Here is a 27,513-nt window from a genome sequence, read left to right on the forward strand (position 1 = left end):
CAGTGCTGTGTATTAACACAATGTCATTACAGAGATGAGTTTAAAAAAGCTCACTTTGGAAACTGTTTTCTACCTTATTTTTTCATGCTTTGCTCCTCATAACTTGGTGGGCAGTCCCTTGACATACTAAGACTGAAAAAAAAAACCCAAAACTATTTCAGAATCCTCTCAGATTAGTTTTGGTTGCTGTGCAGCTCATGATTTTTTTTGTTTTGAACTTAAATTCACATGGATTAGTGAACATTTCCTTTTCTATATGGCTGCATGCAGTTTTGCCTGGTGTTTATTGCCCCTAGCACCTGTGCTCTTGTTTTGAAGATGCCAGAAGAACTAGGGAAAGGGAAGATTTGCAAAAACTGTAAAACAGATCTTTTCATTTTATAGTGGAATTGAGGTATTTTTGGCTGTAAAAGGTTTGAGTCCAAATTTTTACTATTTTTATTTTGAATGTTTATATGAAAAATGTACAAAAATTGTTCTGCTGTTCCTGATGAAGGAATTTTGTGACACAGAAGCATTAGAACTTAGACTCAGTACATAAAATGTAAATTTCAACTATTACTAAATACATTTGTGTATTAAAAATGCTTTAAGATGGCATAGGTTTAAGTAAATGGTCATTCCTTTCAATGCATTTTGCTCAATAGACTAACAATCTATGGAGGTTTTAGACACTACTATCAGAAATACTCTTATTAGTACCAAGGTCATTTCAAGAAAGCAGAAAAAATTACCTGCCTAATTTGCCTTTAGGGATGTAAGTGTGGTCATAGCTACTGTACCAAGCAGCATGCTTGCATTCAGAATCTGTGTCTGTACAGGAGAGCCTTTATTAGAGATACCCATAGGGTGAAGGGGTTTGCGGTGTGCTCTTCGTGGTGTTACTTATGCTACTCTCAGCTATGTGTGGATGGGCTTCAGTGGTATTTCTTCTTAATGAGTGTGAAAAGAACTGGCCTTGTGGAGGCCAAGTAAGTAATTTGATGCCATAAGTCCTAGTGTGCTTTTGAATTTAAACAAATGAACTAAAGGTAAGTGATCTTTGTTTCTTAACAGACTATGAACTGCATCAGGTTTTTCTTCCTTTCTTTGTTTTTAGGCACCAAGAGTTAAGTGTAAGGAAAACAAAATACAGAAAAGCTGTATTTTAACCATGGTCTCATGTCAGCTGAGAAGTCAGCTTCTCACAAGCTAAAGAATGTATTTTTTTTTTCCAATTAAAACATTAGGTGTAAAGCTAAATAAAACTTGGGAATGATTATCATGTCTGTGTAACGTATGGGAGATGTATGCCTGTACGTACAATTACTACACCCACAATAAGGAAGCACTAACGTAGGTGTATGTATTCAGTGGGTTCAATGCTGGTTTGTTGGTTTTTTCTTTTCCTTGCAGATGGGCTGCTAGATTGTCCTGGTAGAAGCCAAAATAATACATTGCACTTTTCAACAAAAACACAGTAACCAAGATTCAAATATATGGTTGTAGTAAACTGACATGGATGTAGCTTACATTTTAATGTTCATAATTACATGTGTTAAGTTTCAAATATAGTGTATTATAAACTGAGTTCACTTTTGCTGGTGGGGTATACTCTGTTGTAAATGTTTCAACTTTATTATAGATTTATCCTGACACAAGAGGTCCTTTTCTGGGGGAAGACTTTTACCTAGATGCTTCTGTTGGAAGTAACCAATCAATATTCAGGAGCTGTTATACTCTAACTCTAACTGTAAAATTGTATATTGTAGCCAGTAGGGTTCAATATCTTTTCACTTTACCAGTCTCTAGGGTACTGGCTGTTTGACAAAATCAAAATAATATGCTGGAAGTCATTTGTATGAACTTCTTTCAAGTCATTTAGACTCAATGCCAGCCCTCTTGGCCGCATCCACTGTTCCAATTCATAATTAGGATGCAAGGTGAGGTTGCCACCTTATTCTGGTTTTCTAACTCTTTAAACTACTTTGGATGATCCCCAGTCTTTCCAGTTAGGCAGTCAGTGGAAGGGCCAAAATACAAACTGTACATTAATTGTTTGTTGTATATTGAGAGAGTGCCTATTCCTTGGAAAAAAACAATGAGCCTTGCAGTGGAGTTTAAAATACTGTGCTGCTTGATGCAAGGCACACACGTGTCCATACACCAGGCTGTCTGCTTTTCCCTCTGTGGAAGCATACATAGGATGGAAGGAGACTGAATCTCAAGATGTCCCATGCACACGTGAGATTTCCACCATTTGATTTGGATATGAATTTCTCCATTTGACTTAGTTAATTTAGAAGTTAAAACCTGGATTGGGATACATTTTAACACCTTGAATATTTCTACCAATGCAATTAAAAGAAGATTCTCCCTTTGTGTCTGTTGAAGCACTTTTTGTAGTCCACTGGTGATCTCCTGTGGGTAATAATGTGCACTTCTGGGTTTGTACAGAGATTCACAGCTCATAATTATGAAACTTAGTTCAACCACAAATGTCATGTTTCTGTCATAGCCCTGACTTAATTGTGACGAAATTCCCATTTTGTTGCTGTTGAAGTTCTTTCTTGTGTGGATTTTTAGAAGATTTCACTAATCTTGTTACTGGTTTATTCATGCAATTCACTATACTCAGCAGAACAAGAAGGCAAAGGTGCCAAATCTTAGACAAAACCATATGTTGTTTGAGTACAAAGCTTGAGTCTCTACTATACATGTGAAATGCAGTTTGTCTCACTGACCTCCAGTTACACATAAAATACAAAGCAAACATATGCTTACTTTTCAAAAAAGCTTTGTATGGGACTGAAAGCATTTTCTGATGTTTAAGAACTGCTGGCTAAGGCCTGATTCTGATTCCTTTATACTGTGTAGTCATTTTTGTGCTTTAAGAGCAGTACTTTTTATTGATACAAAGTTACTGGGAAGTCTGTCTAGTTGATTATACTGTAAGAGGACTGTAGAAAAATCTAAAGGACATAAAAATACTAGAAAAGAGGTAATGTAATACTGCAGAAGATTTTTGTCATCTCTAGACTCACAGAGCACCTCGAACATACTGCTCTTCGAAAGGATGATTTTATGCCTTGTTGAGAACATACAAATATTTAGGCTGAAAAAATATGAAAAGGCCAAGCAAAGGATGATTTTTGGCACACAATGGGCAATGTAGTGGAAGCAGGATTTTGTTCTGAGACTTTTCTCCATGTGATTTCAAGATCAATGAAAATTATTTTCGGGACAAAAGGATTATTTTGTCAATGCTGAATTTCAGTAAGAATTGTTGGAACTCGCTTTATGTCTGACATTGTCTGAAACCAATACTGATTTAAAGATAGGAGCATTAATATGTTAATTTTCAATTAGCCTCATTGACACAGTAATCATTTAGGGAAGTGTAGAGCTTCAAAAGTCGGTGACAGTGCAAAAAGAGGGGAGTTAAGATGTATTAGAAATTAAAGGACTTCCTAGTTGACATGGTTTTTAGAAGGTGTTTAGTAGATGGAGAACAGTTAAATGTGCCTTTAGTGAGAGCTATTTTAAGTGTTTTCCAGAATATGACATAATATCCTTAAATGTCTGTATGTCTACATAAATTAGCCCTAACTGAATCATCATATTCTGTTGCTTTTCTGGGCTGCAGAAAATATAGGTATGCTTATAGAATTAAATCATAGAATCAACCAGGTTGGAAGAGACCTCCAAGATCATCCAGTCCAACCTATCCCCCAGCCCTGTCCAGTCGACTAGACCATGGCACTAAGTGCCTCAGCCAGGCTTTTCTTGAACACCTCCAGGGATGGCAAATCCACTGCCCCCCTGGGCAGCCCATTCCAATGCCAATCACTCTCTCTGGGAAGAACTTCCTCCTAACATCCAGCCTAGACCTACCCCGGCACAACTTGAGACTGTGTCCCCTTGTTCTGTTGCTGGTTGCCTGACAGAAGAGACCAACCCCTACCTGGCTACAACCTCCCTTCAGATAGTTGTAAACAGCAATGAGGTCAGCCCTGAGCCTCCTCTTCCCCAGGCTAAACACCCCCAGCTCCCTCAGCCTCTCCTCATAGGGTTTGTGTTCCAGGCCCTTCACCAGCTTTGTTGCCCTTAGGGTTATGTAGTTGGTTTCCCCATCCCCTGCCAGTGGGATCCTGTCCTTAGTTTGGCAGTCCATGTTAGCATTGCTTAAGTATGTTCTAATGCTAAAATATGCAGTGGCTTCTTGGAATAGCGCAGAGCAGGATGTTGACATTCTTTCTGCAACCCTTTGTTTGCTTTTTATTTTATCTTTTTATGAATTATTAATTTATTTTTTTTTTTTCTGTAACAGCTGCATAAGGAAGACATTGCCTTGTGACTGTGAGCAATATGTAGCTGGTAATGGAGCAAAAGATCATGAATATAGTGTTTCATGCCAGTAGTTGTCTGTCCTTTGTTTGCATGGTTTTTCATCTGCCTCCTAATACTATAAAATTATAGTTAAGTTTCTCTCATAGCTTCAGTTGAAAGATCATGTAAATGTCGCTGGGCTACATGATAGCCCTTCTCTTCGCTGTTGCGAAGCTGCTGGAGCATAGCCTTACAGTGAGTTTAAGAGAGGATATAGCTCTCACAGCTCAGTAGGTAACTCTTGGATTATGTCATGGATATTGCCAATAGGAGGGCAGTAGAAGGGCTACTTAGATAAAATGATTCAGTCCACTGCTTTAACAGAATGTAATTTAGAGTAATAGAACTGTAATTATCATCATTCTTGGAAGCAAATATTTTTTTCCCAGTAATATATGTTTTATCCAAACACATACACATTTCTGAATCAGAAATTAATTCACATTTATTTTTTGCAACATTACTAAGGCGAGGAACAAATAGGAAAAAGGCAACATGTAATTTGTGCTCTGTAATAATCATAATACTTCATACAGGAAAGTCTGCCTGGTTCTGTTGACTGTAGTAGGCTTAATAAACCTTGCAGTGCTTTTTATTTTAAATAATTACGGCAAGTAGTTTTCGTATTAACTTAAGCTTAGTTATTAAGGACTTACTGAGCTGGCAAAAAGAAGCATGTTCATATACAGGATTCAGTGGTTTGTAACTAGTCAGTTCTGTTGTGATAAAGCAAGCCAAATTTACTGTCACTGATCTTACACTTTTCCCTTTATGTGATTAATGGGTGGGAGACTTTTAAGGTAAAATCCTGATGTCGTCCTTCCTTGTTTTATATAAGAAGTAGTTAAAAATATTTGCAGCTTCTTTTAGGGTGATGGATCATCTTTCAACATGCACAGTTAGCATGAAGGCCAGTCTGACTCATACCAGTAGAGTGTTGCCATATGATACCCATGTGGAGTGCATACAATGACTTTTAATTCATGGTGGCTTTCAGTCAAAATGGGGTGGGAAGACAGTTTGGGGTTTTTTTTTCCCCTTTCTGTCATTCTAAACAGATGTATGAAAAAAAACTGTTTTGCAAGTTTAATCTTAATAATCTTTAGCCTAAAAAAGCAGACACACTATGTCATAAAATAACTATTAGTGACTAGTTTGTATCCTATAAATCTAACTTGAGTTGATAATATGGTCCATTACCAGCTAACTGCACAGAGTATTTTTCATTTTACACTCTTCAGTTACTTTTTAGTGAAGTGTTAAAAAATATGAAGCTTTTCTCCTCTCTAAAATTGCACAGTGTCTGTCTGTTATTAGGGAGATAACAGCTCTTATAAATGTTTCAGTAAGCGTTAAGTAGACAGTTATGTGCACTCTCATTCCACGCTTATTTGCTTACTGTAATAAACTGATAAAATATGTGTGGTTTGTCTCTGTGTATCTGCAGGCATCATGAGTCACATAGATTTCCTTTAGAAATAATGTTGTGTCTGCAGAATTGATTGGTTATTTTCATAAACCATTCAAAGGTACACAAATGATTTCTATTATTTAAACATATGCTGTGTAAGATTTGTAGGGGGCTATCCCCTGGTTACAAGGTGCTTCTTATTCTTTTAGCTCTGCAGAGAATTATTTTGAACCCAGAGCAGTTGCTGGTATCTGCTCTGTGTGTTTCATATGTATTGCACTTGTGTGCTTTAAAAATCTTTTAATTAAAACCAAATAGTCCTTAAAGTGGAAAAGACCTTGCTAGCAAATACAGGAGTTGTGAATTCTCATTTTCCAGAACTAAATTCTTTTGTTTTGCATATCACAGGCTCACAGGATATTAGGGGTTGTAAGGGACCCAAGGAGATCATCGAGTCCAACCCCTCTGCCAGAGCAGGACAATACTATCTAACACAGATCACAGAGGAACACATCCAGACAGGCCTTGAAAATCTCCACAGAAGGAGACTCCTCAGCTTCTCTGGGGAGCCTATTCCAGTGCTCTGTGAGCCTTGCAGGAAAGAAGTTCCCCCTTGTGTTGAGGCAGAACCTCTTTTTCTGCAGCTTATACCCATTGCTCCTTGCCCTATCACAGGGAGAAAGTGAGCAGAGCCTGTCTCCCCTCTCCTGTCCAGCCTTCAGATACTTATAAACTTTTATCAAATCCCCTTTAAGCCTTCTTTTCTCCAGACTGAAAAGCCCCAGATCCCTCAGCTTCTCCCTCATATATACCATTTATTTATTTCTGGTGCTACCATTGTAAATGCAACTGAAAATTAATGTTCTCTAGTAAAGAAAATGAGATTTAAAATAATCTCATTCAGACTGCCCCTTGCATATCTGTTGCTTTGTGTAGTACATAAAAGTGAATGGGCTCACAAGCAAAATTATGACTGAAACATTGCCATTAACACTGAAAGAGGCATAGACTTTGCAATCTCTAAAAAATGAAGGTTTCTGTAAAATTTGAGTCAGTGTTTCAGTTTAACTATAGTGAGGAGCTTTGGCTGCAAGTATATGCATGCATATCTCTGTGTTGGGCTTCTGACTACTAACTTTTTCATTCCTAGTAAGCAATAATATTAATAAAACCAAATACATGTTAACAGTGAGAAGGTAAGGGTAAGGTTAAACTTAAAAATGGGATTTGAGTTCAATCTAAAAACTTAGAGTTTATTCATTGTTTCAGCAATGGTTTAGGTAACAAGTGTAAGTGTAACTGTGCTAGTAACCTCTTACTTGCCTGTCCCTCCTGTGTACCAGTAAGACATTTAGTATTCTAAGTACCTCCTTATTTTATAAATGTAATTTAAAGGCAAGCTACATAAAAGTAACCCTAATCTTACCCTGTATTTAGTCATGTAAAATGGCATTTGAGTAAAAAGATGGCCTGCTTATTATGAGTTTTGTCCTTGTACAAAAGTATTAGATACTTTTCTGCTTGTCAGAGGTCAGTAATTGGACTCCATTTAAATATGTGGTGCTTGTGTTCTTCAAGTAGCAGTGTTAGTGTTATCTGAAGAACTTAAGGATTTGGTTATGTGCTCTACTACACACAACCTTATCTTCTTCTGATTATATGGGAGAATTAAATATGTTGCCCATGAGGATATTAGGATATCATTTTAGGGGGGAAGAAAATGTGTGGACTTCACCAGCTTACATTAAAAATACCAATAAATTGAACAGATTCAAAGCTAAGATTGTGGAGTTTCCTCATTTCAGACATTCTGAAACTGCTTTTAGTCTTCACACTCAGAGCCGCTGGTAGGTCATTAATTTGTTTCTAAAAGAATCTGATATTAGAGATCTTGTGTATTAGAGAAGGAAACAGTAGGCTAAAAAATGAAACTAAAACCTGATGTGGAAGTGTTTGCAGAGTTGTTTGCTCAATCGCATCCTCTATGTGTTGTTCTGATTAGAATCACAGAGAGGTGAGTGTTGAGGGGGTGAGAGAAGCCTTTCTGCCTTTCTCACTCATTGTTCTTCATTCAGTAAGGTGTGTCTGAAAATGAATATTCTGAAGCTGTGTTTTCTGAACACACACTCAGTTCCTCATGTAGTTTTCTTCAGCTTGTATTAATGCTGTACTTGTGCTTCTAAACATTTATTAGCTCATCTTTACAGAGATTCCATTGAAGTGAAGGATATTACTAGTCTGGCTTTACACTTCAGAAACTGGTGTTCAGACATAAAGATGAGGTTTTAGTGTGCTCAGTAGCTTCTGAAATGTTTCAGCAGCATTCTTTACAGCTTTGTATTATCACAGAATCACAGAATTAACCAGGTTGGAAGAGTTCTCTAGGATGGTCAAATCTATGATCGAGTCCAACTTACCACCTAATACCTTCTAATTAACTATGGTACTAAGTGCCTTATCCAGCCTCTTTCTAAAAACCTCCAGGGATGATGACTCCACCAGTTCCCCAGGCAGCCCATTCCAATGCCAATCACTCTTTCTGTGTAGAATTTCTTCCTAATGAACCAGCCTAAACCTGCCCTGGTGTAGTTTGAGACTGTGTCCTCTTGTTCTGTCACTGAGTGCCTGGGAGAAGAGACCAACCCCTGCCTGGCTACAACCTTCTTTCAGGTAGTTGTAGAGAGCTATAATGTGTCCCCTGAGCCTTCTCTTCTCCAGATACTCTCCCATTTCTGCAACACCATGTAAGTTTAAATCCCAGCTCTTACCAGCTTCTCATATTACTAAAAGTCTTCATATCAGCCCTGCATTGTTGACAGTCAAGAAAGTGTAGCAACTTGTAAGAGGTTTGTTGGGAAGCTTATCTGATTGTGGTCTCTTGAACATTGTGCTGTTATCAGTTGTTTCTTTCACTTAGTTACACGTTCAGGGCTACAGATAGACCAAAAACAGATCAGTGGAAAGAGATAGACTGTCTAACAGATACAGTATAAAGTTTGTTAGCTCATAAAGCATTGCCCAGACAAATGGTATTTTTGTGCTTGAGCATCTGGCTTTTTTCAGTCTTAGTTTTGTTTTCATTTGGTTTGTTTGTTTCAGGGGGTTTTGAAAGTTTGTTTGTTTGGAGTTGTTTTGTTGTTTGTGGGGGGGTTTATTGTTGTGTTTGCTTTGGTTTGTGATGTTAATTTTTATGCAATTTCCCAATCTTTGTTTAAAACTTGCTTAAAGAATTCAGATTAATTTACCTGCAGTTTTCTGTTTATTCCTTACTTTTACACTTTGAGCTCATAGTTACAGATTTCTTTATCTGCAGTATCTTCTGGTAGTTTGCTTGCAACTTGATGTCTTTTCGTGCTGCTACTTCAGCACAGAGTAGTCTAAAAAATGTCAAGGTCCAGAGAACAGAGATGAACAATGTCTGTGTCCAGAGGAGCAAGATCTGTGCTTATGAATTTCTGTGTTGTGAAATTAAGGTGCAAACGAGACCAGATATCACCACAAAAATATTTATTAAAGGATAAGGTTGGACAAAACAGAGGGGGAGAGAGAGAGAGAAGGCGGGGTGAGGGGAGAGAGATAAAGAGAACGACAGAGAAGAAGAGAAGAAACAGGGAAGGAAAAGATCTGTGATCATACTACCCTCAGAGAGAGAGAGAGACGGGTGCATGGCCCAGGGATGATCTTCTGTCAGTTGGTCAGGGGTTCTTCTAGTGTGGTGCAGCTTTGGTAGTCTGGTGGAGGTCCACCCTTGGTAGTCTGGTAAAAGTGTGCTTGGTGATCTGGTGTAGTCCCAAGCATCCTTGGGATTTCTTTTGTTCATTATGGAACAATGTCCTTCTATTAATATACAGTTGTGAATTAGTTTGACTGGTGTAGTTGTTACACAACTTCTTTTGTGTTTTTAACAAGAGAAAGAGAAGTTTATTTCTTTTGCAGTGAAATTAGAGTCACTCTTGAGCTCTAATTAATGGAATGGAAAGAGTCTTCTTGTTGGAAACAGCGTTATTTTAACTGTAACTCTTAAAAAGCTTCAAATAATTTAGCTGATAACTGTAGAGTCAAAATACTGAAAACAGATTTATAACGGAAGTGAGGCAAGTACAACAAAGTCAAAGTTGCTGATTTTCAGCACCAGAAATGGTCTGTTGTTGTTTTTTTTTTTAAATCTGTGTTATCTGATATCTATTACTGTCATTTCTCTGTGGATTTATGTGTCTCTAATTCACTAAGATTCCAGCTAGAAAGCAGTTGCTCTATCTGAGTGAAAAGTGCAGTATTTAACCATCATTTTAAGTGTTCTTTGCTTAAAACATTCACCAACTGTTGGTTTGTACTTAACAGGTCACTAGCCCAGTCTCTGTGCCAACAAAAACACATGAACTGCTTCATCGAATGAGTGGAAAAGGATTAGCAGCTCATTATCACTTCTCCAGACAATCAGGCATTTTTGGTGATCATATGGTATCTGTGAAAGTGACAATAGAAAATACAACTGATCAGAAGATAGAGAATATTCACATCGAGGAGAAGAAGTTACCTCCAGGCATGAGGATGCATGAGTTTACTCCTATAGGTAAAAATGTATCTTGTTTTTAAAACCACAGAATCTTAACCTTTTGCTGAATTTCAAACCCGTTTTGCCTCCTTGTAAGTATGCTTGGATGTGTGTGCAAACACAGTATCACAGCATCACAGTATCACAGCATCACAGTATCACAGCATCACAGTATCATCAGGGTTGGAAGAGACCTCACAGATCATCAAGTCCAACCCTTTACCACAGAGCTCAAGGCTAGACCATGGCATCAAGTGCCACGTCCAGTCTTGCCTTGAACAGCCCCAGGGACAGCGACTCCACCACCTCCCCGGGCAGCCCATTCCAGTGTCCAATGACTCTCTCAGTGAAGAACTTTCTCCTCACCTCAAGCCTAAATTTCCCCTGGCGCAGCCTGAGGCTGTGTCCTCTCGTTCTGGTGCTGGCCACCTGAGAGAAGAGAGCAACCTCCCCCTGGCCACAACCTCCCCTCAGGTAGTTGTAGACAGCAATAAGGTCACCTCTGAGCCTCCTCTTCTCCAGGCTAAACAATCCCAGCTCCCTCAGCCTCTCCTCGTAGGGCTGTGCTCAAGGCCTCTCACCAGCCTCGTCGCCCTTCTCTGGACACGCTCAAGCATCTCAGTGTCCCTCCTAAACTGGGGGGCCCAGAACTGAACACAGTACTCAAGGTGTGGTGTAACCAGTGCAGAGTACAGGGGCAGAATGACCTCCCTGCTCCTGCTGGCCACACCATTCCTGATGCAGGCCAGGATGCCACTGGCTCTCTTGGCCACCTGGGCACACTGCTGGCTCATGTTCAGGGGGGTATCAATCAGCACCCCCAGATCCCTCTCTGTCTGGCTGCTCTCCAGCCACTCCGACCCCAGCCTGTATCTCTGCATGGGGTTGTTGTGGCCAAAGTGCAACACCCTGCACTTGGAGCTATTGAATGCCATCCCATTGGACTCTGCCCATCTGTGCAGGCGGTCAAGGTCCCGCTGCAGAGCCCTTCTGCCCTCCAACCCAGCCACATCTGCCCCCAGCTTGGTGTCTTCTGCAAACTTGCTGATGACTGACTCCATGCCCTCATCCAGGTCATCTATGAAGATGTTAAAGAGGATGGGGCCCAGCACAGATCCCTGAGGGACACCACTAGTGACAGCCGCCAGCTGGATGTGGCACCATTCACCAGAACTCTCTGGGTCCGGCCCTCCAGCCAGTTCCTAACCCAGCACAGAGTGTTGCCATCCAAGCCATGGGCTGACAGCTTAGCCAGCAGTTTGCTGTGGGGGACAGTGTATGTATACATGCACATACACTTAGGCAGCTATCTATCCTTAGGTTAATTTTAACAAGAATTTAATTTTGCTTTTCCCTACCTGTGTTAGACTTTAAAAATAACTTCTTAATTAAGCTTTTAGGCATGGAAGTTCTGTCTGGTTGTTCAAATGTCAATTATATCAATTCCCGTTGATACCTTGAAATGTTTTGTATCTTCTCACAAACATTTATTTCTCCTGCAGCCTGAGGCTACTGTTAAGAATGATTCTTTGATTCATAAATTCGAATTTATTTTCTTTACAAACGTTAAAGAACATTTGTAGATATATTATTTGTTTTGGTGGCTGAGAGCATTCTCACTGTTTCTCTTGAGACCTTTTGGCAGTTTTTCATCTACCATACTTTCACAAAGTGTGACTTCTTAGACTAGGTAGAAATTAATGCTGTAGTCATCCTTAACCTGCATCTTTTCACTTTCTACCTCCTGATCAGAATGGGTTTTTGGACAAGTTCTGTGATGAAAAAGGGTAGAAAACCTGAGAAAACACAGAGCATAGCAACTTTTATTCAAGGATAGTACATGTGCATACAACCTGCTTTCTTTTTGCACCAGTTCTTTGTCTTATAACAGTATGATGCAGGCAGAAATTATCTCTGTTTCATAATATAAATGGAAGGGACCCACATGCTTTGACAGAAGCTCCTGTCTTTTAAACACATTTCTTTTCCTTTGATGAGTTATATTGTTATGTGAATCCATAACACATTAGAACAATAGAAAACCAAGTTCTTTAAAGCAAAAAAAAAAAAATGAAGCAAAGTATGTACTTGGTTTTGAGTAGTTAAAAAGATACTTGGAATTAAATTGCTGTATGCTACTGAATTACTTGGATTTTAAACATTGAAGTGACTATTCATATGCACACCAAATAGCTGCAAAAGCAGTTCTACAGTGCTACAGTTTACTTCAGAGGTAAAATCTGGGAAATGTTTGATAATGATACTTGATGAAGACAGTTAATTTTAGAAAAGAGAACTACTTGCTGTTTATTTCTCACATTAAGAATCACAGAGTTCTGATTTCAAGTTAATTCATTCAGGTTGATTTTTATATTCCTCCCTTTAAACCTTTGAAGAAATTAAGCCACAAAGGCTTATGAGTAAAAATCTCATAATAGCATAAATCAAATCAAGAGATATTGTACTCAGAATAACAGTCAGTGAAATGTAGCATTCACTTGTGTCAGATAAAAGCCATGAAAATTAATCTGGGATTGATATGTTACCCGTTTCTTGAGTTTCATGAGAAAGTCCAACCCTTTTAAGTACTTCAAGTAGTTATTTTGCCAAGAAAGGGATTACTATGTTATCTGCCCTGTGAAGCCATCCGTTTCTTCTGCAGAAAATAAACTCCACATCATCTGTGCTTCCTGCCAAAAATGCTGACTTCTTCAATGCAAATTTTCTGTATTCCTTTACACTTTATCTAGAACTCAGTGCATATTCCCCGTTCTTCTTAGTGCCTTCTATGTTTCCAGCATTTGGAAAAGACATCATGTAGTTTGCTCTGTAGAACCAACATTAAGTGTCTGTGCAGACAAATAAATGTTACTGGAGTGTAAGTGTCCATCAGACCAAATTATTTCACTGGATTCCCTATGTGCAGAGGCTTTCTTGTCTAGATGCCTTGGAGATCCCATTTGAAAGTGTTAAATTGAAAGACTTTAGTGTATGGTTTAGTCTGAATTTGAGCTGGAGCCTGTAGTCTTTTGGTTGCTTTGCACAGACTTCATGAAATACTTTGGTTTCTGTTCAGATCTCAGGAATTAGGTTAGTCTTTGCCTAACTGAATCTTCTCTGTGTTTTCCACATTTTTTTGGAACTTACTATTGGGATGGATAAATTTTGTTTCCTCTCTACTCTTCCGTTTCTGAAAACCATCATTAATGAACTGTAAATTAGACATTTTTTCTGTCAGACAATATTTTTTTAAATTCCATTTTCTTTAACTGTGCTTTTATCTTTTCTGTCTTGTAATCTTGAAGTTGAGGTCCACTTCAATGCTTGTTTTTAAGACCTCTACTTAAATAGAGAAAGAGATTTTGTTCTTACTAAATACAGCCTTGACTCTACAGCATTGGGGAAACAGTATACTGATGTGGTCAAGATGTAAGAAATGAGCATGTCCCATGATACCTTAATTTGAGAAGTGCTTCAATGTGTGCTGCTGCTAAAGCACAAAGCTATTTTCCATTTTGGGTTTGTAATCTTTCTACTCTCGTCCATGATCAATGCAAGCAAGCAGAATATCAAAGATTTAAGTAGACCACACTATTTACAAAGTATTTTGACTCTTTTCCCCTTACTATGAGTAGTGTTGTCAGCTTTATTAATACTTGTTATGTGGTTGTATTTATTAACTGAATTCACATACTTGAATAGAAAGAAAATTTCAGTGTTGAATCTGTATGCAAATGAAAGGATGTAACTTACCTTTTTTTTCCTGTAAATGATTTTTCTGGCTTCTCTAATACAAATTCTTATTTTGTCAATGATGGGACCATAAGACTGAAATAGCAACATTTCATGTCTACTAACCATGGGAGGGAGGATCCAAGACACCTGCAGATCAAAGTGTAACATTTGGGTGATACCATCTTGAAGTAAAACTATGAATATTAAATTTCTTTAATGAACTTTTTTCTAACTCTGTTCAAAATGTTTTCATGCAGAGTGCCTCGAGCCTGCAGGATCCATTACTGTTTCAATGGGTATTGACTTCTGTGATTCTACTCAGATGGCCAGTTTCCAGTTATGGTGAGTCCTTGGGGAGGGAGGGTGGGTAAATTTTTGTCCTTGACAAAAGCAGTATGTATTGACAGCAACAGACTTACTGTTTATTAACTATTTTTAAGATTAAACAGCAGTTCGCAACATGACTCATACCTAAGATGTTTTTAGACAGTAGGATGTAATTAGTGTTCAGTTTTACTTTTATGAGGATCGTTGGGGTTTTTTCAGTCTTCCAAATTTTGTTAGCACTCACTTCTGAAAACACATATATGATAGGAAGCTCAGATCTAAGTTTGAAATCACATGTTAAGTTCAAAAAATCTTTAACAGATTGTGTTTGAGAGGTCATCTTTTTTTCTTTCCTTAGAGTAAATGATACAAGCAGAAGCAAAAACTTCAATTGAGTATCACTACTCTGTTACTAAGCTTTCTTTTTGTTCTTTCACCCCACCCCCCTCCTTTAGATTCTTCTTAATAACAACACCTTGAAGGGACCTGTCAGATCTAACTAGTCTGCCAGAGTGTTTTCTGTGTGTTCTTCCTTGTAAGAAATAACTAGTCAAAGAAGTATGTAGTATAAGCAATTTTACTGTACCCTATTGTGGGTGTTTGTGATCTATCTAAAATGACTGTGTGAAACCAACCCCAAAATTTGATGACCAAAGAAGCTTATTCCACATGCTGTGGATTCATTTAAATTATTAGGGAGAGAATGAAAACAAGTAGCAGGCAGGCCAACTATGTTTTGCCTTACATAATAAATGTATGCTTTGTATGCTTTTTTGTGCTCATCATTGGCACATTCGAGATCCTTCCTTATATGAATTCCTGTCGTATTCTAGACCAGCAGGGAACCTGCTTGTGCACTGAGAACTCTATTATAAAGCAGCATTTGAAACCAAACGTTGGTGTCCAAACATTAGGAATGAACAGAGGGGAAAAAGCTAAACACCTTCTTTTATGAACTGTGCAGGCTTTTATAGCCTTTGAAAGACACTAAATCAATCTGCAGAATTATTTTTTCCCTACATATTTTTAAATAATGTGGGGTTTTGGCAAAGATTATTGCAAGAAGCTCTGCTTCCTATGTTCTACATCAAAAAAAAAACCCATGTTGAATGACCTCTCATACTTCTGCGCTCCAGTTTAGGGGAAGCCATTTGAGAAAGTTCTGTACCCTTCCTTTGAGTACTGAAGAAATTCTAGTGTGCAACTGTTGAAAAGGGCTTGTGCAATTAACAGGTTATTAAAGATAGCAGAAAAGCCTTAATAATAGAGATGTTGTAGTAGGTCAGTATGCTGCTTGCTTGTATTTGGAAGCAGTTTCAGATTGTTGCCTGGTGCAGCTTGTTTGGGAAGGGAAATTTCTATCTAGGCAATGTAGATTCATAATTGCTTCAGAATTATAGGCTCTCCTTCCCCAGATATGTGTGGGAGGTGGGAGGTCAGTAAATAAAATATGCCCATTTTATCAAGCAGGAACATTATTTTTTAAAGTAGAGCAGATATTTTTCTTTCAAGTACATATTTTTCAGTATACTAATGATTTGATTACAAACTTGCACCATTTATTGCTAAGAATCTTAGCGGTGATGAGGATAAGCAATGTAGCATAACACATTGATTCTATGCAGATCATCACCTTTATGTTTTGGGAGGTCTGCTGTATTAGTGATATATAAAAACTGATTACTTTCTCCAACATTGCCTAGTAATTGTTTATTATTTTCCTATTAGACAAACAAGACAGATCAATATTCCTGAACACCAAGCAGACTATGAGTAACATCACTGTAAATAGATTTGCCTCAGACCTCAGTGGTGTATTCATTTTAATGATTTGGACAATGTGAGTCCAATGACAAAGCTCAAGCTAAGTTTAAAATTAAATTAAGAATAGGTATTGCTTACTTTGTTCCTTTGTTAATTGATAGGGCCTTGTCTCTTTGACACTGCTTCTTAGAAGACAGTTTAAAAAGCAGATGACATATTCTCTGCATGAAATATTCTATTTTATTTTAAAGCCCACATCGCTGAAAATCCTGATGGTGATCAGTACCACTGAAGAAATTGTGCAGTGTGATGTTTTGGGGGCAGTGTCTCAGAGAACTCAGCTGCAGCCATTTTCACTTTTCATACTTCTTAAAAAGACTTTATCCTAAGGGAAGAATGACTTGTGGAAGTTTGTCAAAATGTAGCTGAAATACTGTGCAAACAAAGGTGTCAGTATTCATGTGCTTATTGCTAACATACATCTTTATGAAAGATGTTGTCAGTTATTTTGCATTTTTGTTAGGAGCATGTTCAGCAGTAAAGTGTTCCTGATTGTAATAATTTTCTTTACGTTGTTCTAAGAGGAACACTTTGTCTTGCATCAGATGTAATTGATCCTGAAGCAGTGTAATCACAATTACTCACTTTCTTAATTGGCCTGCCCAAAATCAGAAAATGGAAACCGATCGGCAGTGTTTAAATCAATAGCTTTGTAGTAAAGCTTGTGGGGGTAGGGAGATAGTGGTAATGGGCAGATCAATTGGTCTTAGATGCCAATCACAGACTGTGTGTTTTGCATAGCAAATACTACCTTTCTGCTTGGGGATGTGCTGTTGCATTGGTGGTTCAATAAATGCAAACTCTATGAGGGGGGAAAAAAACTTAAGAAATAAAATATTTAGGTCTATTTCTGATTTTGTTGTATAAATCAAGGACAGTGAAGGAGAGCTGCATTATAAAGAGAGCTTTGAAGGGATGAACTTTGTAAGACCTCCCTCATAAATACTGTTTTTGTTAAGCAAAGCTTACCAGGATAACACATCTAATTAAAAGGACATGAAGTGCCTTAACTTTAAAACTGTGTCTAATGTGTTTATTTAGAAAATGTCTTAGGATCCTCACACTGTGTACCTTTAAGTAGAGCATCTCTTCATTGCTGTTTTTCATGTGCTGTCTTTTTTCAGAGGCACACTGCTTTAGACATACTGTCAATCTACACAACAATGCCTCTCAAGCAGAAAGTTAAAGGAAATGGGGGAACTTGGTCTTTTAATTTTTTTTTTTGTGTTACTGTCCCATTTTGGGTTACTTTGTTCAGATGCTCCAAGCAGAATATGTAAAAATAAGTAGTATAAAGCAATTTGTTATTGGCAGTTATTTGTGGAACGTAATCTCACAGCTTGTTGAATTTTAATTAAGCATTAGTATATTCACCATCCCAGTAAAAGAGCTCAGTCTTTGATAGGCAGGTAGGCATCTGTGAGCAGAGGAAAGGTTGGAATAGATGCTCAATGTTACAGACTGGACTGTAGTACTCCACTCACTGTGGGATTTTATTCTGATCTTTTTTTTTCTTTGTCAGATGTTACATGCTTCCACATTGATGTGTTTTCTTCTGAATTTTGCACCTCCCAGTAATCACCACCTTAACAGTCCTACCACTCTTATCTTATGGTCATTATCTTACATGTCTACTCTTCAGATTTTTTCACTGCTAACCAGAATCCTTAGATTTTTGAGTAAAGATTGGTGAGCTTTGCCTTGTTAGAATTTGGCTTTGGATTCACAGAACGGAGACATTTGAATCTCTGAACAAGAAAGGGAAAGGAGGTTACAGAGGGTTACTGTGTACACATGCCCTTATCCTGTTTTGCACACAAGTAGTTAGCATTTCAGATTCCTGCCTGCATTTGTGAAATCCTGTAGGCAGATCTCTGGCTCCATGTGAGCCTGGTGAGTGACTAAAGGTGAAGGGAAGTTATCCTCTTTGCATCACTGAGAACTGGGAAAGGATGCTCATCCTTAACTCCTCTTCTGTATTCTTTTCATCCCCTTTCCAAATTCTGTTAATCGTTCCTAAAGCCATAAGAGAACCACAGCTTTGAGGATGCAGTTAACTTATGGAGAACTTACTTCTTATTCCTCACTCATTTGAAAAGTAGGCAGCATATTGGTTAGCTCTCTTTTTGACAGTTTGGCATATGCAGTGTGTCCATGTCATGCACCTCTTCCCCTAGTTTTCTCAAGGTTTAAGTGCAAAGAGTACAATCCAAGCTCCCAAGGAGAAGTTAGAAATTGAATGAAAGCAACAACTTCTATGCCTTCTGTTATTGCTCAGAATTAGGAGATTATAGGAAAACACTGTAGAGTGGGGCAGTTTTTACAAGAATGGGCTTGTTACCATATACAGATATTTATTAGAGTAGCTAGAACACTGCATATGCTCTTCTATGGATGTTAGGCTGATAGAAAGCTGTTTGTGCACCTCATCTGGCTTCAACTGTATAAAGAAAGCATTCACATTACTCCAGAAGAGGTTGGTGTAGCAGGAAGAATCTAGCATTTTGTTAGATTAAGTAAATCCCATGAATGAGACTTGAAAACATTATTTAACCTTCTATCTGCAGGTTCTCCTTTTGCTCTTAAATTTTGTTTTCCAAAGAAGAGGGTTTTTTAAAGCAGGGGACTCCTTTACCTCAATCTGTGTTGATGTAGGAATATTTTCATACAGAAATTCTACACTCAAAAGAGTAAATCAAGAGGATCAGTTGGGTAGCAGTCAGTATTTATGTCGAGTGCAAGCATGCATTCATATGTAGATACTTGTGCAAAAGCATCTGATTAAAATTATGTAGTAAAATATGTTATGGAGCATGTTAAAAGCTGATGTTAGAGATGCAAGACTGTCTTCACATCACTGTCACTTGCATTTTCACTTGTTTCTTGCTGTTTCCTTTCCCAGTGCTTTGTCAGCAGATGACCAAGTTGTTTACTGATGTTGAATATTAAGACAAGCGATCTGACACACTTTTCTTTACTTCATTACTTTAAAGTAATCAGTTGGACCAGTTCCAAAAAACAATTAAATTATATTGAGACAGATAACCAACCTGGGCAAAGCAAGGTGGCCCCGCACGGCTCCTCTCATTTCTTCACCCTGTTTTGGCCCATTCTTTCATAAAAGTAGGATGCAGTCTTGTTCTTTTCATCGAGACTATGAGCAAAGTCTCCTGAACCTCTCTATTCCATGTTTTGCAGGAACTTGGTGTGTTGCTCTTCCTCTTCCGTTGTGTTTGTTTTTTTAAGTCACCTGTGGAGAGTTTTTTGAATGCAAAAATAGTGAACTGGTTTCAAAAATAGTGAACTGGTTTGGGGTAGATGTGTTCTGGATCAGTAAGCTGCAAAGACTGAAACAAAATTAATAAACCCAACGCAATATACAGTAGCAGGGAGCTGGGGCTTTTTAGCTTGGAGAGGAGAAGATCAAGGGGTGACTTCATTAATGTTTATAAATATGTAAGGAGTGAGTGCCAGGAGGGTGGAACAAGCCTCTTCTCGATGATGCCAGTGACAGAACAAGGGGCAATCGGTGGAGCTGAGGCATAGGAGGTTCCATGCGAACCTGAGAAAGAATCTTTTTCACTGTGAGGGTGACAGAGCACTGGAACAGGCTGCCCAGAGGATTGTGGAGTCTCCTCCTCTGGAGATATTCAAGAACTGTCTGGATATGTTCCAGTGTGATCTGCTCTGGGTGATCCTACTCTGGCGGGGGGACTGGACCAGATGATCTTTCAAGGTCCCTTCCAGCCCCTGACATTCTGTGATTCTATATGACAGGTGCTAGTGGCTCCCACTGCAGCAATTTGAAGGAGAGGCTAAAATTGTGCATCTTCTAAAGGACTGAATGTTAGTCTTGCCGTGTCATTTATCATAAATATCGTACATCTTCCCATGTTCCTGTGGGAGCATTATCATTTCTCATATTTTCATCTTAATTGGGTACATCAGAAGATAAATTCTTGTGATCCTTATAATTACATCATGAAAGTGGTGTCTTTTTAAAATACAGCATGTGAAGTTTAACAATTAAGGCAATATTAATGATTTCTAACATTATTTGCCCCTAAGTTCACAATTAAATGCAAACCAGACTTTGCACGCTAGTGGTGAGGTATTGGTTTTCAACATCCTTATTTTTTCCTTGTGTTTACATGGAAAATCCTATGCTCCAGCCTGCACCCATTGTCCTACCATTGGACATCACTGAGATGAGCCTGGCTCCATCCTACAGACAGTCTTCATTCATTTATAAACACAAATGAGGCCACTCTTCAGCATCCTTTTCTCCAAACTAAAGAGCCTTGCCTCCCAAGGGAAATGTTACACTCCATCATCTTTGTGGCTTTGCCCGGGACTCTTTCAGGCAGTTCCCTGAGATCCTTCTTGAGCTGAGGGCCCCAGAACTGGACATAATATTCCAGATGCAGCCTCACCTCACCAGGGCAGAGTAGAGCAGCAGGATAACCTCTGTCGATCTACTCACCACACCCCTTCTAATACACCCCAGGATGTCGTTTGCCTTCTTGACCACAAGGACATATTGCTGGTTCATGGTTATCCTTCTCTCTGTTGAGACCCCCAAGTCCCCTATGCTGCTTTCCAACATATCAGCCCCCAACTTTTACTGGTACTGAAGAAGTAACTTACCAATTGCACTTGCTTATATTAGAGAAAGGAAAATTTCATTAGTGAAATCTAAAACTGCTTATGTTTTGTTGTCTGGAGGAGCACTCGGGTTTGTTTGGTTTTTTTCTGTGATTTGGTTTTGTTTGGATTTTTTTGTTTCCTTTGGGTTTTTGGTTTGTTTGTTCCTGATGAGCTTCTGTGGGAGTTCAGGAAGACTGGGCATATTTCAAGAAAGAAGTCCTAAAGGCACAGGAGCAGGCTGTCCCTGTAAGCTTAAAAATGAGTTGGCAGGGACTGCTTCTGTCCTGACTGAATAGAGACCTGTGGCTGGACCTTAAGTACAAAAGGAGAGTCTGTGCCCTTTGGAAGAGGGAATAGGTCTCTCTTGAGGACTATAAAGATGTAGTGAAACTATACAGGGAGAAAATTAGGAGAGCCAAGGCACAGCTAAAACTTAACCTAGCTACAGCCATTAAGGATAATAAAAAATGTTTCTATAAATTCATTAACAACAAAAGGACTGGGGAAAAATCTCCACTCTTTACTGGATGCAGAGGGAAACATAATGTCCAAGGATGAGAAAAAGGCTGAGATGCTCAATGCCTACTTTGCCTCAGTCTTTACCACTGGATCCAGCAGTGCCCTGCACACCCAGCCTCATGAACTGGGAATCAGGGAGAGGAATCAGAATGAGGTCATCACAGAAAATGAGGAAGTGGTCAGAGATCTGCTAAGCCAGTTAGACCCACACAAGTCTATGGGGTTGGATGGGCTATGCTCAAGGGTGCTGAAGGAGCTGGCAGATGTGCTTGCCAAGCCACTCTCTGTTATTTGCCTCAAGTCCTGGTTAACTGGGGAGGTTGTGAGGGACTGGAGGGTAGCAAATATAACACCTATCTACAAGAAAGACAGAAAGGAAGATCCAGGAAACTATAGACCTGTCAGTCTGCCCTCAGTACCAGGGAAGATCATGCAGTAGATCATCTTGAGTGCCATTGCATGCCGTACTGGGGGCAGCCAGGGATCAGACACAGCCAGCATAAGTTTATGAAGGGCAGATCCTGCCTGATGAACCTGATCTTCTATGACAAAATGACCTGGCTACTAGATGAGGGAAGGGCTGTGGATATTGTCTGTCTAGACTTTTGAAAAGCCTTTGACACTGTTCCCCACAGAATTCTCATGGATAAACTGACTGCTCATAGCTTGGACAGGGACAGCTTTGCTGGATACAGCACTGGCTGGATTGGCTGGATGAAAGGGTCCAAAGGGTGGTGGTCAATGGAGTTAAATCCAGCTGGTGACTGGTCACAAGTGGTGTTCCCCAGGGCTTAGTGTTGGGGCCACCTCTGTTTAATGCCTTTATTGATGACCTTGATGAAGATATAGAGTGTGTTATCTGTTAGTTTGTAGATGACACCAAGTTGGGTGGCAGTGTTGATCTGCAGGAGGGTAGGGAGGCTCTGCAGAGAAACTTGGGTGGATTGGAATGATGGGCCAATGTGAGTGGAATGAGCTTCAATAAGGTTAAATGCCAGGTCTTGCACTTGGGCTGCAACACTCCCAAGCAATGTCACAGGCTTGGGGCAGTGTGGCTGAAAAGCTGTCCAGCAGAAAGGGATCTGAGGGGTTCTAATGGACAAGCAACTCAGTATGAGCAAGCAATGTGCCCAGGTGGCAAGGAAAGCCAGTGGCATCCTGGTTTGTATCAGAAATGCTGTGTCCAGCAGGAGTAGGGGGATGATTGTCTTTTGTATTCAGCTCTGGTGAGGCCACACCTTAAGTACTGTGTTCAGTTTTGGATACCTCATTACAAGAACAATGTGGAGGTGCTGGAGTGAGTGCAGAGGAGAGCAATGAAGCTGGGGAAGGGCCTGGAGAATAAATACTATGAGGAGCTACCGAGGAAGCTGAGGCTGTTTAGTTTGAAAAAGAGGAGGCTGAGGACAGACCTTATTGCCATGTACAGCTACCTGAAAGGACATTGTGGAGAGGCTGCTGCTGATCTCTTCTCACAGGTAATGAGTGATAGAACAAGAGACAATGGCCTCAAGCTGTGATTGGGTAGGGAGTCATGCACTGGAATGGGCTGCCTGGAGAGGTGGTTGTCACCAACCCTGTACGCGTTTAAAAGTCATTTGGATGTGGTGCTTGAGGATATTGTTTAGGGGCCAACCTTGCATGCTAGGATTATCAGTGGGACTTGGTGGTCCTTGAGGCCTTGAGTGACCTGTTGTAGGGGGAGATGTCCCTGGCTATGGCAGGAGGTTGGAACTGGGTGATCTGTGAGGTCGCTTCCAACCTAAAGCATTCTATGATTCTATCCTGAGGGTCTTTTCCAAACAGAATATTTCTTGATCTTCTGGGAAAGCTAGAACAGCACTGCCTGAGAGATGTTTCAGTGCAGTGTGAAACAAGTGTCTGCCAAATTCTTAATGTTCAAGCTACTTCTGCAGTTTTTGTCTTTGAACGTCATTTATGCTAATTATAGTATTCAAAGTATAAAAAAAATATACTGGAGTTTAGTTGAGTATGCATTGGAGGAAATTATATAGTTGTACTGCAAAACTCAATTCTATTATTAAACGTATCCACTAGATATCCTATGGAATCTTGGTCTTTGGAGATGCTCAGAGCTCAGTGGTACAATACCCTGGGCAACATGAACTAAAGTGGCCCCGGGCTGAGCAGGAGGTAGGAACAGGTGATTTATAGATGTCCCTTCTGACTTGAATTGTTCTGTGGTGCTTATGGAACTATGAAATTACTTTTGTTAAATTAGATGTTACTAGATCTCCAATGTAAATATGTAATAAGAGAGATCAATAAAGAAAAGCTGTATATCTAGCCTCTAAAGTGTGTGGTAAAGAGAATGATAAAAGGGAGGGTGATTTTTCTCTGGCTGAAAAATAAATCTACTGAAGTACACTGAAATTAAAGTAATGCAAAGTAAACCAGATGCTGACTGAAGTGAAATTAACAACAAAGTGGTTTTGAAGAACATCTATCAATCAGAATTTCTGCTTGTAGATTATGAAGAGTTTGTGCTTTATCAAAGAGAATCTATTAGCTTTTTCATCACTAGAGGAAAGGGAAGTGGAATGTTTGTTAACAGCAGAGGTGTCAAGTGGTCCTCTTGAGCAGTTACAGACATATAAAACCTGTGCTGTGCTCATGCTTTTACTCCTTCTAATTGTGAAATAGAAGTGTTCTAAGTGTTTCAAAGCAATCTAATCACTGGGTGTTAATACTGAAGCTTATGTATATGTGGCATGTCCAGCCAATGAAGGACATGAATCGTTGTACACCAGTATGTTTATCTGCTTTATGCTGAATTATGTAGCACACATCTTCCTTGACTAATGAAACATAACATGGGTTGAGCAATACTGGTGAAGGCGTTGTTAAAAGTTTTAGTCATATAGTCCAAGTAGTATATATAAACAGCAAAAAGTCATGAGGCAGTTGATTAAAGACCTTGCTTTCGTCTCTTAAGTTGATGGAGTTCTTCATCAATTTTCAAAGGAAAAAAAAAATTGCTTTTTTGTTTTATTTTACAGTGTACTTGATCAGGCCAGCCAGTCTTACAATCCCTGCTATTTTATTGTGCTAATGACATTAGAGAGAGGTAGTGTTTAAAGTATTATGAGAAAAAGCAAGAATTTGGTTTTAAGTGCATTTTTAAGCTTAGGTTTTAAAGCACCACTTAGTAAATGACTCCTTGTAAAGGAAATGCTAGCCAGATTTGAAAGGATTATTTCACTGTATTTTTATCAAATAGTCATTTTCAACAAAGTTAGGATTAATGATGAATTTTGTTTGAAAAGCCCATGCTTGAAAGTAAGCATTTGCCTAATGTAATTGGGCAATTATGGTAAGTATTAAAATGTTAAGTAATAGAACCATTAAATGCTAACCTGTTCTCAGGTGCCTTATTTTGCATATTTATGAGGGAGGGAGGCATGTTTCTGTGTTATTAATCTAGTGCTGTTTTTTTCCTGACAGTCTAACTTAATTCAGAATTTCGAAGTTGCAGTTAGAGGAAGTCTTTAACACATGCTTGGAGTTAATTTAAATACCATGGATATTAAATACCTTTTCCACTCTAATGTTTGTATCATTATATTTAAATAGGATACCTGAGGCTTGCAAGCAATTGGTGCATATTGACTATTTGGTACATCAACAAAAAAGAATTGGTGTTCTTTTCTAAACATTTCTTGTGCTTCAGAGCAGTAACAATGACTCTGACTGGAGGCACTGACCGTGAATTGCTAGCCAAATCCGTTATGGTACATTTAGTTAATCCAACACATTAGAGTGAGTGTATCTGGAGTTTCTGTAGACTTGGAGAACTCCAAGATGAGACAACTGGAAGCTCAAAAGAACTGAAATGGTAGGGAGAGGAAGTTCACTATTTGGTATTTATTTCATGAGGAGGAATCTAAAGCGTTTGGTAGTGGTATGCTCTTATTTCTGATGGTAGTCTTTTTTAAACCAGTGGTTTTCTAATGTGCCTTTGCTGCAACTCGTATGCTGTGTAGTTGTGCTTAGATGTACAAAATACTGCTAAATTTGAGTGATCGAAGACACTTCATTTTTCTTGCAGAGTCTGAATTGTGTGGGATTTTTTCAGACAATAATAATAATTTTTGTCTGAAATGATACCTTTTTGAGGTTTAACCCTGTTTCTGGGACGGCTGTTACTGATGACAACATTTGTGAATAACAGTTTTCTTGAAGGAATTGTGAACTGCTGAATTTGTCCTTTGCAAGCCTTTAGTTTGAGTGTCATGCCTTATAGATTACAAAAATATTATTATGATCAAAAGTTACATTTTCAGAAATACAAGAGCGTGCACACTATATTACAGTTAGATTTGTACTGGGCTTTACTAATGGAAGCCTTCTGGATTTACAGGGTAGAAATCATACAGGTAGTTCTTGAAGTGTTTATAGATTCCATAGTAAATTTTAAGCTGATATGTATACATTAATCTATTTATGTATGTATTAGTCTGTGTTGTTGCACTTGGTTGATTCTCTGTAATTTCTCTTTTCCTAGCACAAAGGATGATCGTTTCAATGTTAGCATTCAACCCCCCGTTGGAGAGCTGCTTTTGCCTGTCACTATGTCAGAAAAAGACTTCAAGAAGGAGCAAGGTGAGAAAGATTTCAGCAGCTTCAATAAATGCATTTGTATGAGAAGAGGACTCCATGCTTTTCAATTTACGAGTGTACAGCAAGTGCTTCCAGTATAGCTTCTTCTGTTAGTGTCTGTTAGTGTTCAGTCTGATACTAATTTAATTTTAGAATATCTTCTAAAGGATGTGCAGTTGTGTTTGGCAGCTTTTCAGCGAGACTTTAGGATCACAAAGCCCACCTTATACCGCAAAAACAAGTCTTTTGGCTCAGAGTTTTGTCTTCCTATCATGAAGTCTTTCCTACTGGCAGTAAAGCAGAAAGCTGGAACCAGTTCTGCATTGATACAGCATCTGCCTTTACTACTGTTTATTCCAAATGCTTTTAAATACTATTGCTGTACCTGTTCCTCAGCCACTTTGAAGATTATTTTAATCTTTTTCCTTTCAAAGGCTTAGTGTTAAAAAAATGTATTCCTTTTTGGAATGCTGTTTTAGAAGGAGGACATACTTTATGTTCTTCTGCGTTCTTCTAAAGCTGCATTTTTAAAGAATGTAGCCTATGAGGCTAGTCCAAACACAGACCTCTAAAAGAGCTTTTAGTGACCTGAACATTTCGTACAAAATAATTAAAGAGAAAATTTTAGTTACCCCCAACAGTGTATTAAATGGAATAGTCCATACTGCCACCCTTAGTTTGGATATGATTCTTGGATAGTTTAAAATCTACTGTATTTTGGACGCATTCAAATGTAATAGTGTTTACTCCTCTATCTCAGTATATGTGCAAATCTCTTCACATTGAGATGAGAATATACCCATGGGATCCTGTCTCATTGCTGTGTAAGGCTTATAAGCTCAGTAATATCCATCAAGCAGTTAAGAACACCAATGAGTAATGCTATATATTATTAATTATTGCTTTTCAGCATTTCTTGCTTTTGTATTTTTGATGATTAAGAAAGTAGTTTAAATATTGCCTAGATGAATTCTGGTTAAGCTTATGGCTGCAGTGAAAAGTTAGGATTGTGCTTTGTTTCCTTAACCAATTGATACTTATTTGCTGTTCTTACCCTTTGCTGGCTAAAGCCTGCCTCTCTGCTTTATACCTGCTCAGCAAACCAAGGTGAGTGATTGAACGAGGCTGTGGCATATTTATTTTAAATTGTTCCCTTCTAAAAAATTGTAGCTGAGGTTGTAGTGAAGGGAGGGCAAGTTACTATGCTTCTTGCCTCCCCCTTCCCCACCCCAGCCCCCCTTCTGGTTTTGTATTTGCTTGCTTTGTGATATTTTGATAGAGTTTTTGTATGGTTTACTGTGACTGAGGGCTTTTTTTCCTCCTGACTGACCATACAGAACCACGAGCACATAGAAGTGTACTTAGAGAATAGCTGTGGTCCTCTATGGAGTTGTTGCCAAAATTCCTTTTTCTTCTGCCATTTTACTTCTATGGTTGTTGATTATTTGTCTGAATAAATCTGGCAGCTGTTTGCTATGTTTAATAGAGCAGAAAGGCTACTCAGAAT

General features: G+C 38.8%; 1 protein-coding gene across 2 annotated transcripts in view; it reads left to right on the forward strand.

Annotated features, from left to right (window-relative positions):
* The window catches only part of AP3B1 (adaptor related protein complex 3 subunit beta 1), a 179,346-nt gene that overhangs the window by 131,612 nt on the left and 20,221 nt on the right, over positions 1-27,513 (forward strand). For both annotated transcript variants that reach the window (XM_064176486.1, XM_064176485.1), the window contains exons 23-25: positions 10,121-10,352; positions 14,327-14,411; positions 25,912-26,009. In XM_064176486.1, coding sequence (XP_064032556.1) covers positions 10,121-10,352; positions 14,327-14,411; positions 25,912-26,009 — 415 coding nt within the window. The remainder of the gene's footprint in view (positions 1-10,120; positions 10,353-14,326; positions 14,412-25,911; positions 26,010-27,513) is intronic.

This window comes from Pogoniulus pusillus, chromosome Z (genome assembly GCF_015220805.1).
Source record: "Pogoniulus pusillus isolate bPogPus1 chromosome Z, bPogPus1.pri, whole genome shotgun sequence".
In the NCBI taxonomy this organism is placed as follows: domain Eukaryota; kingdom Metazoa; phylum Chordata; class Aves; order Piciformes; family Lybiidae; genus Pogoniulus; species Pogoniulus pusillus.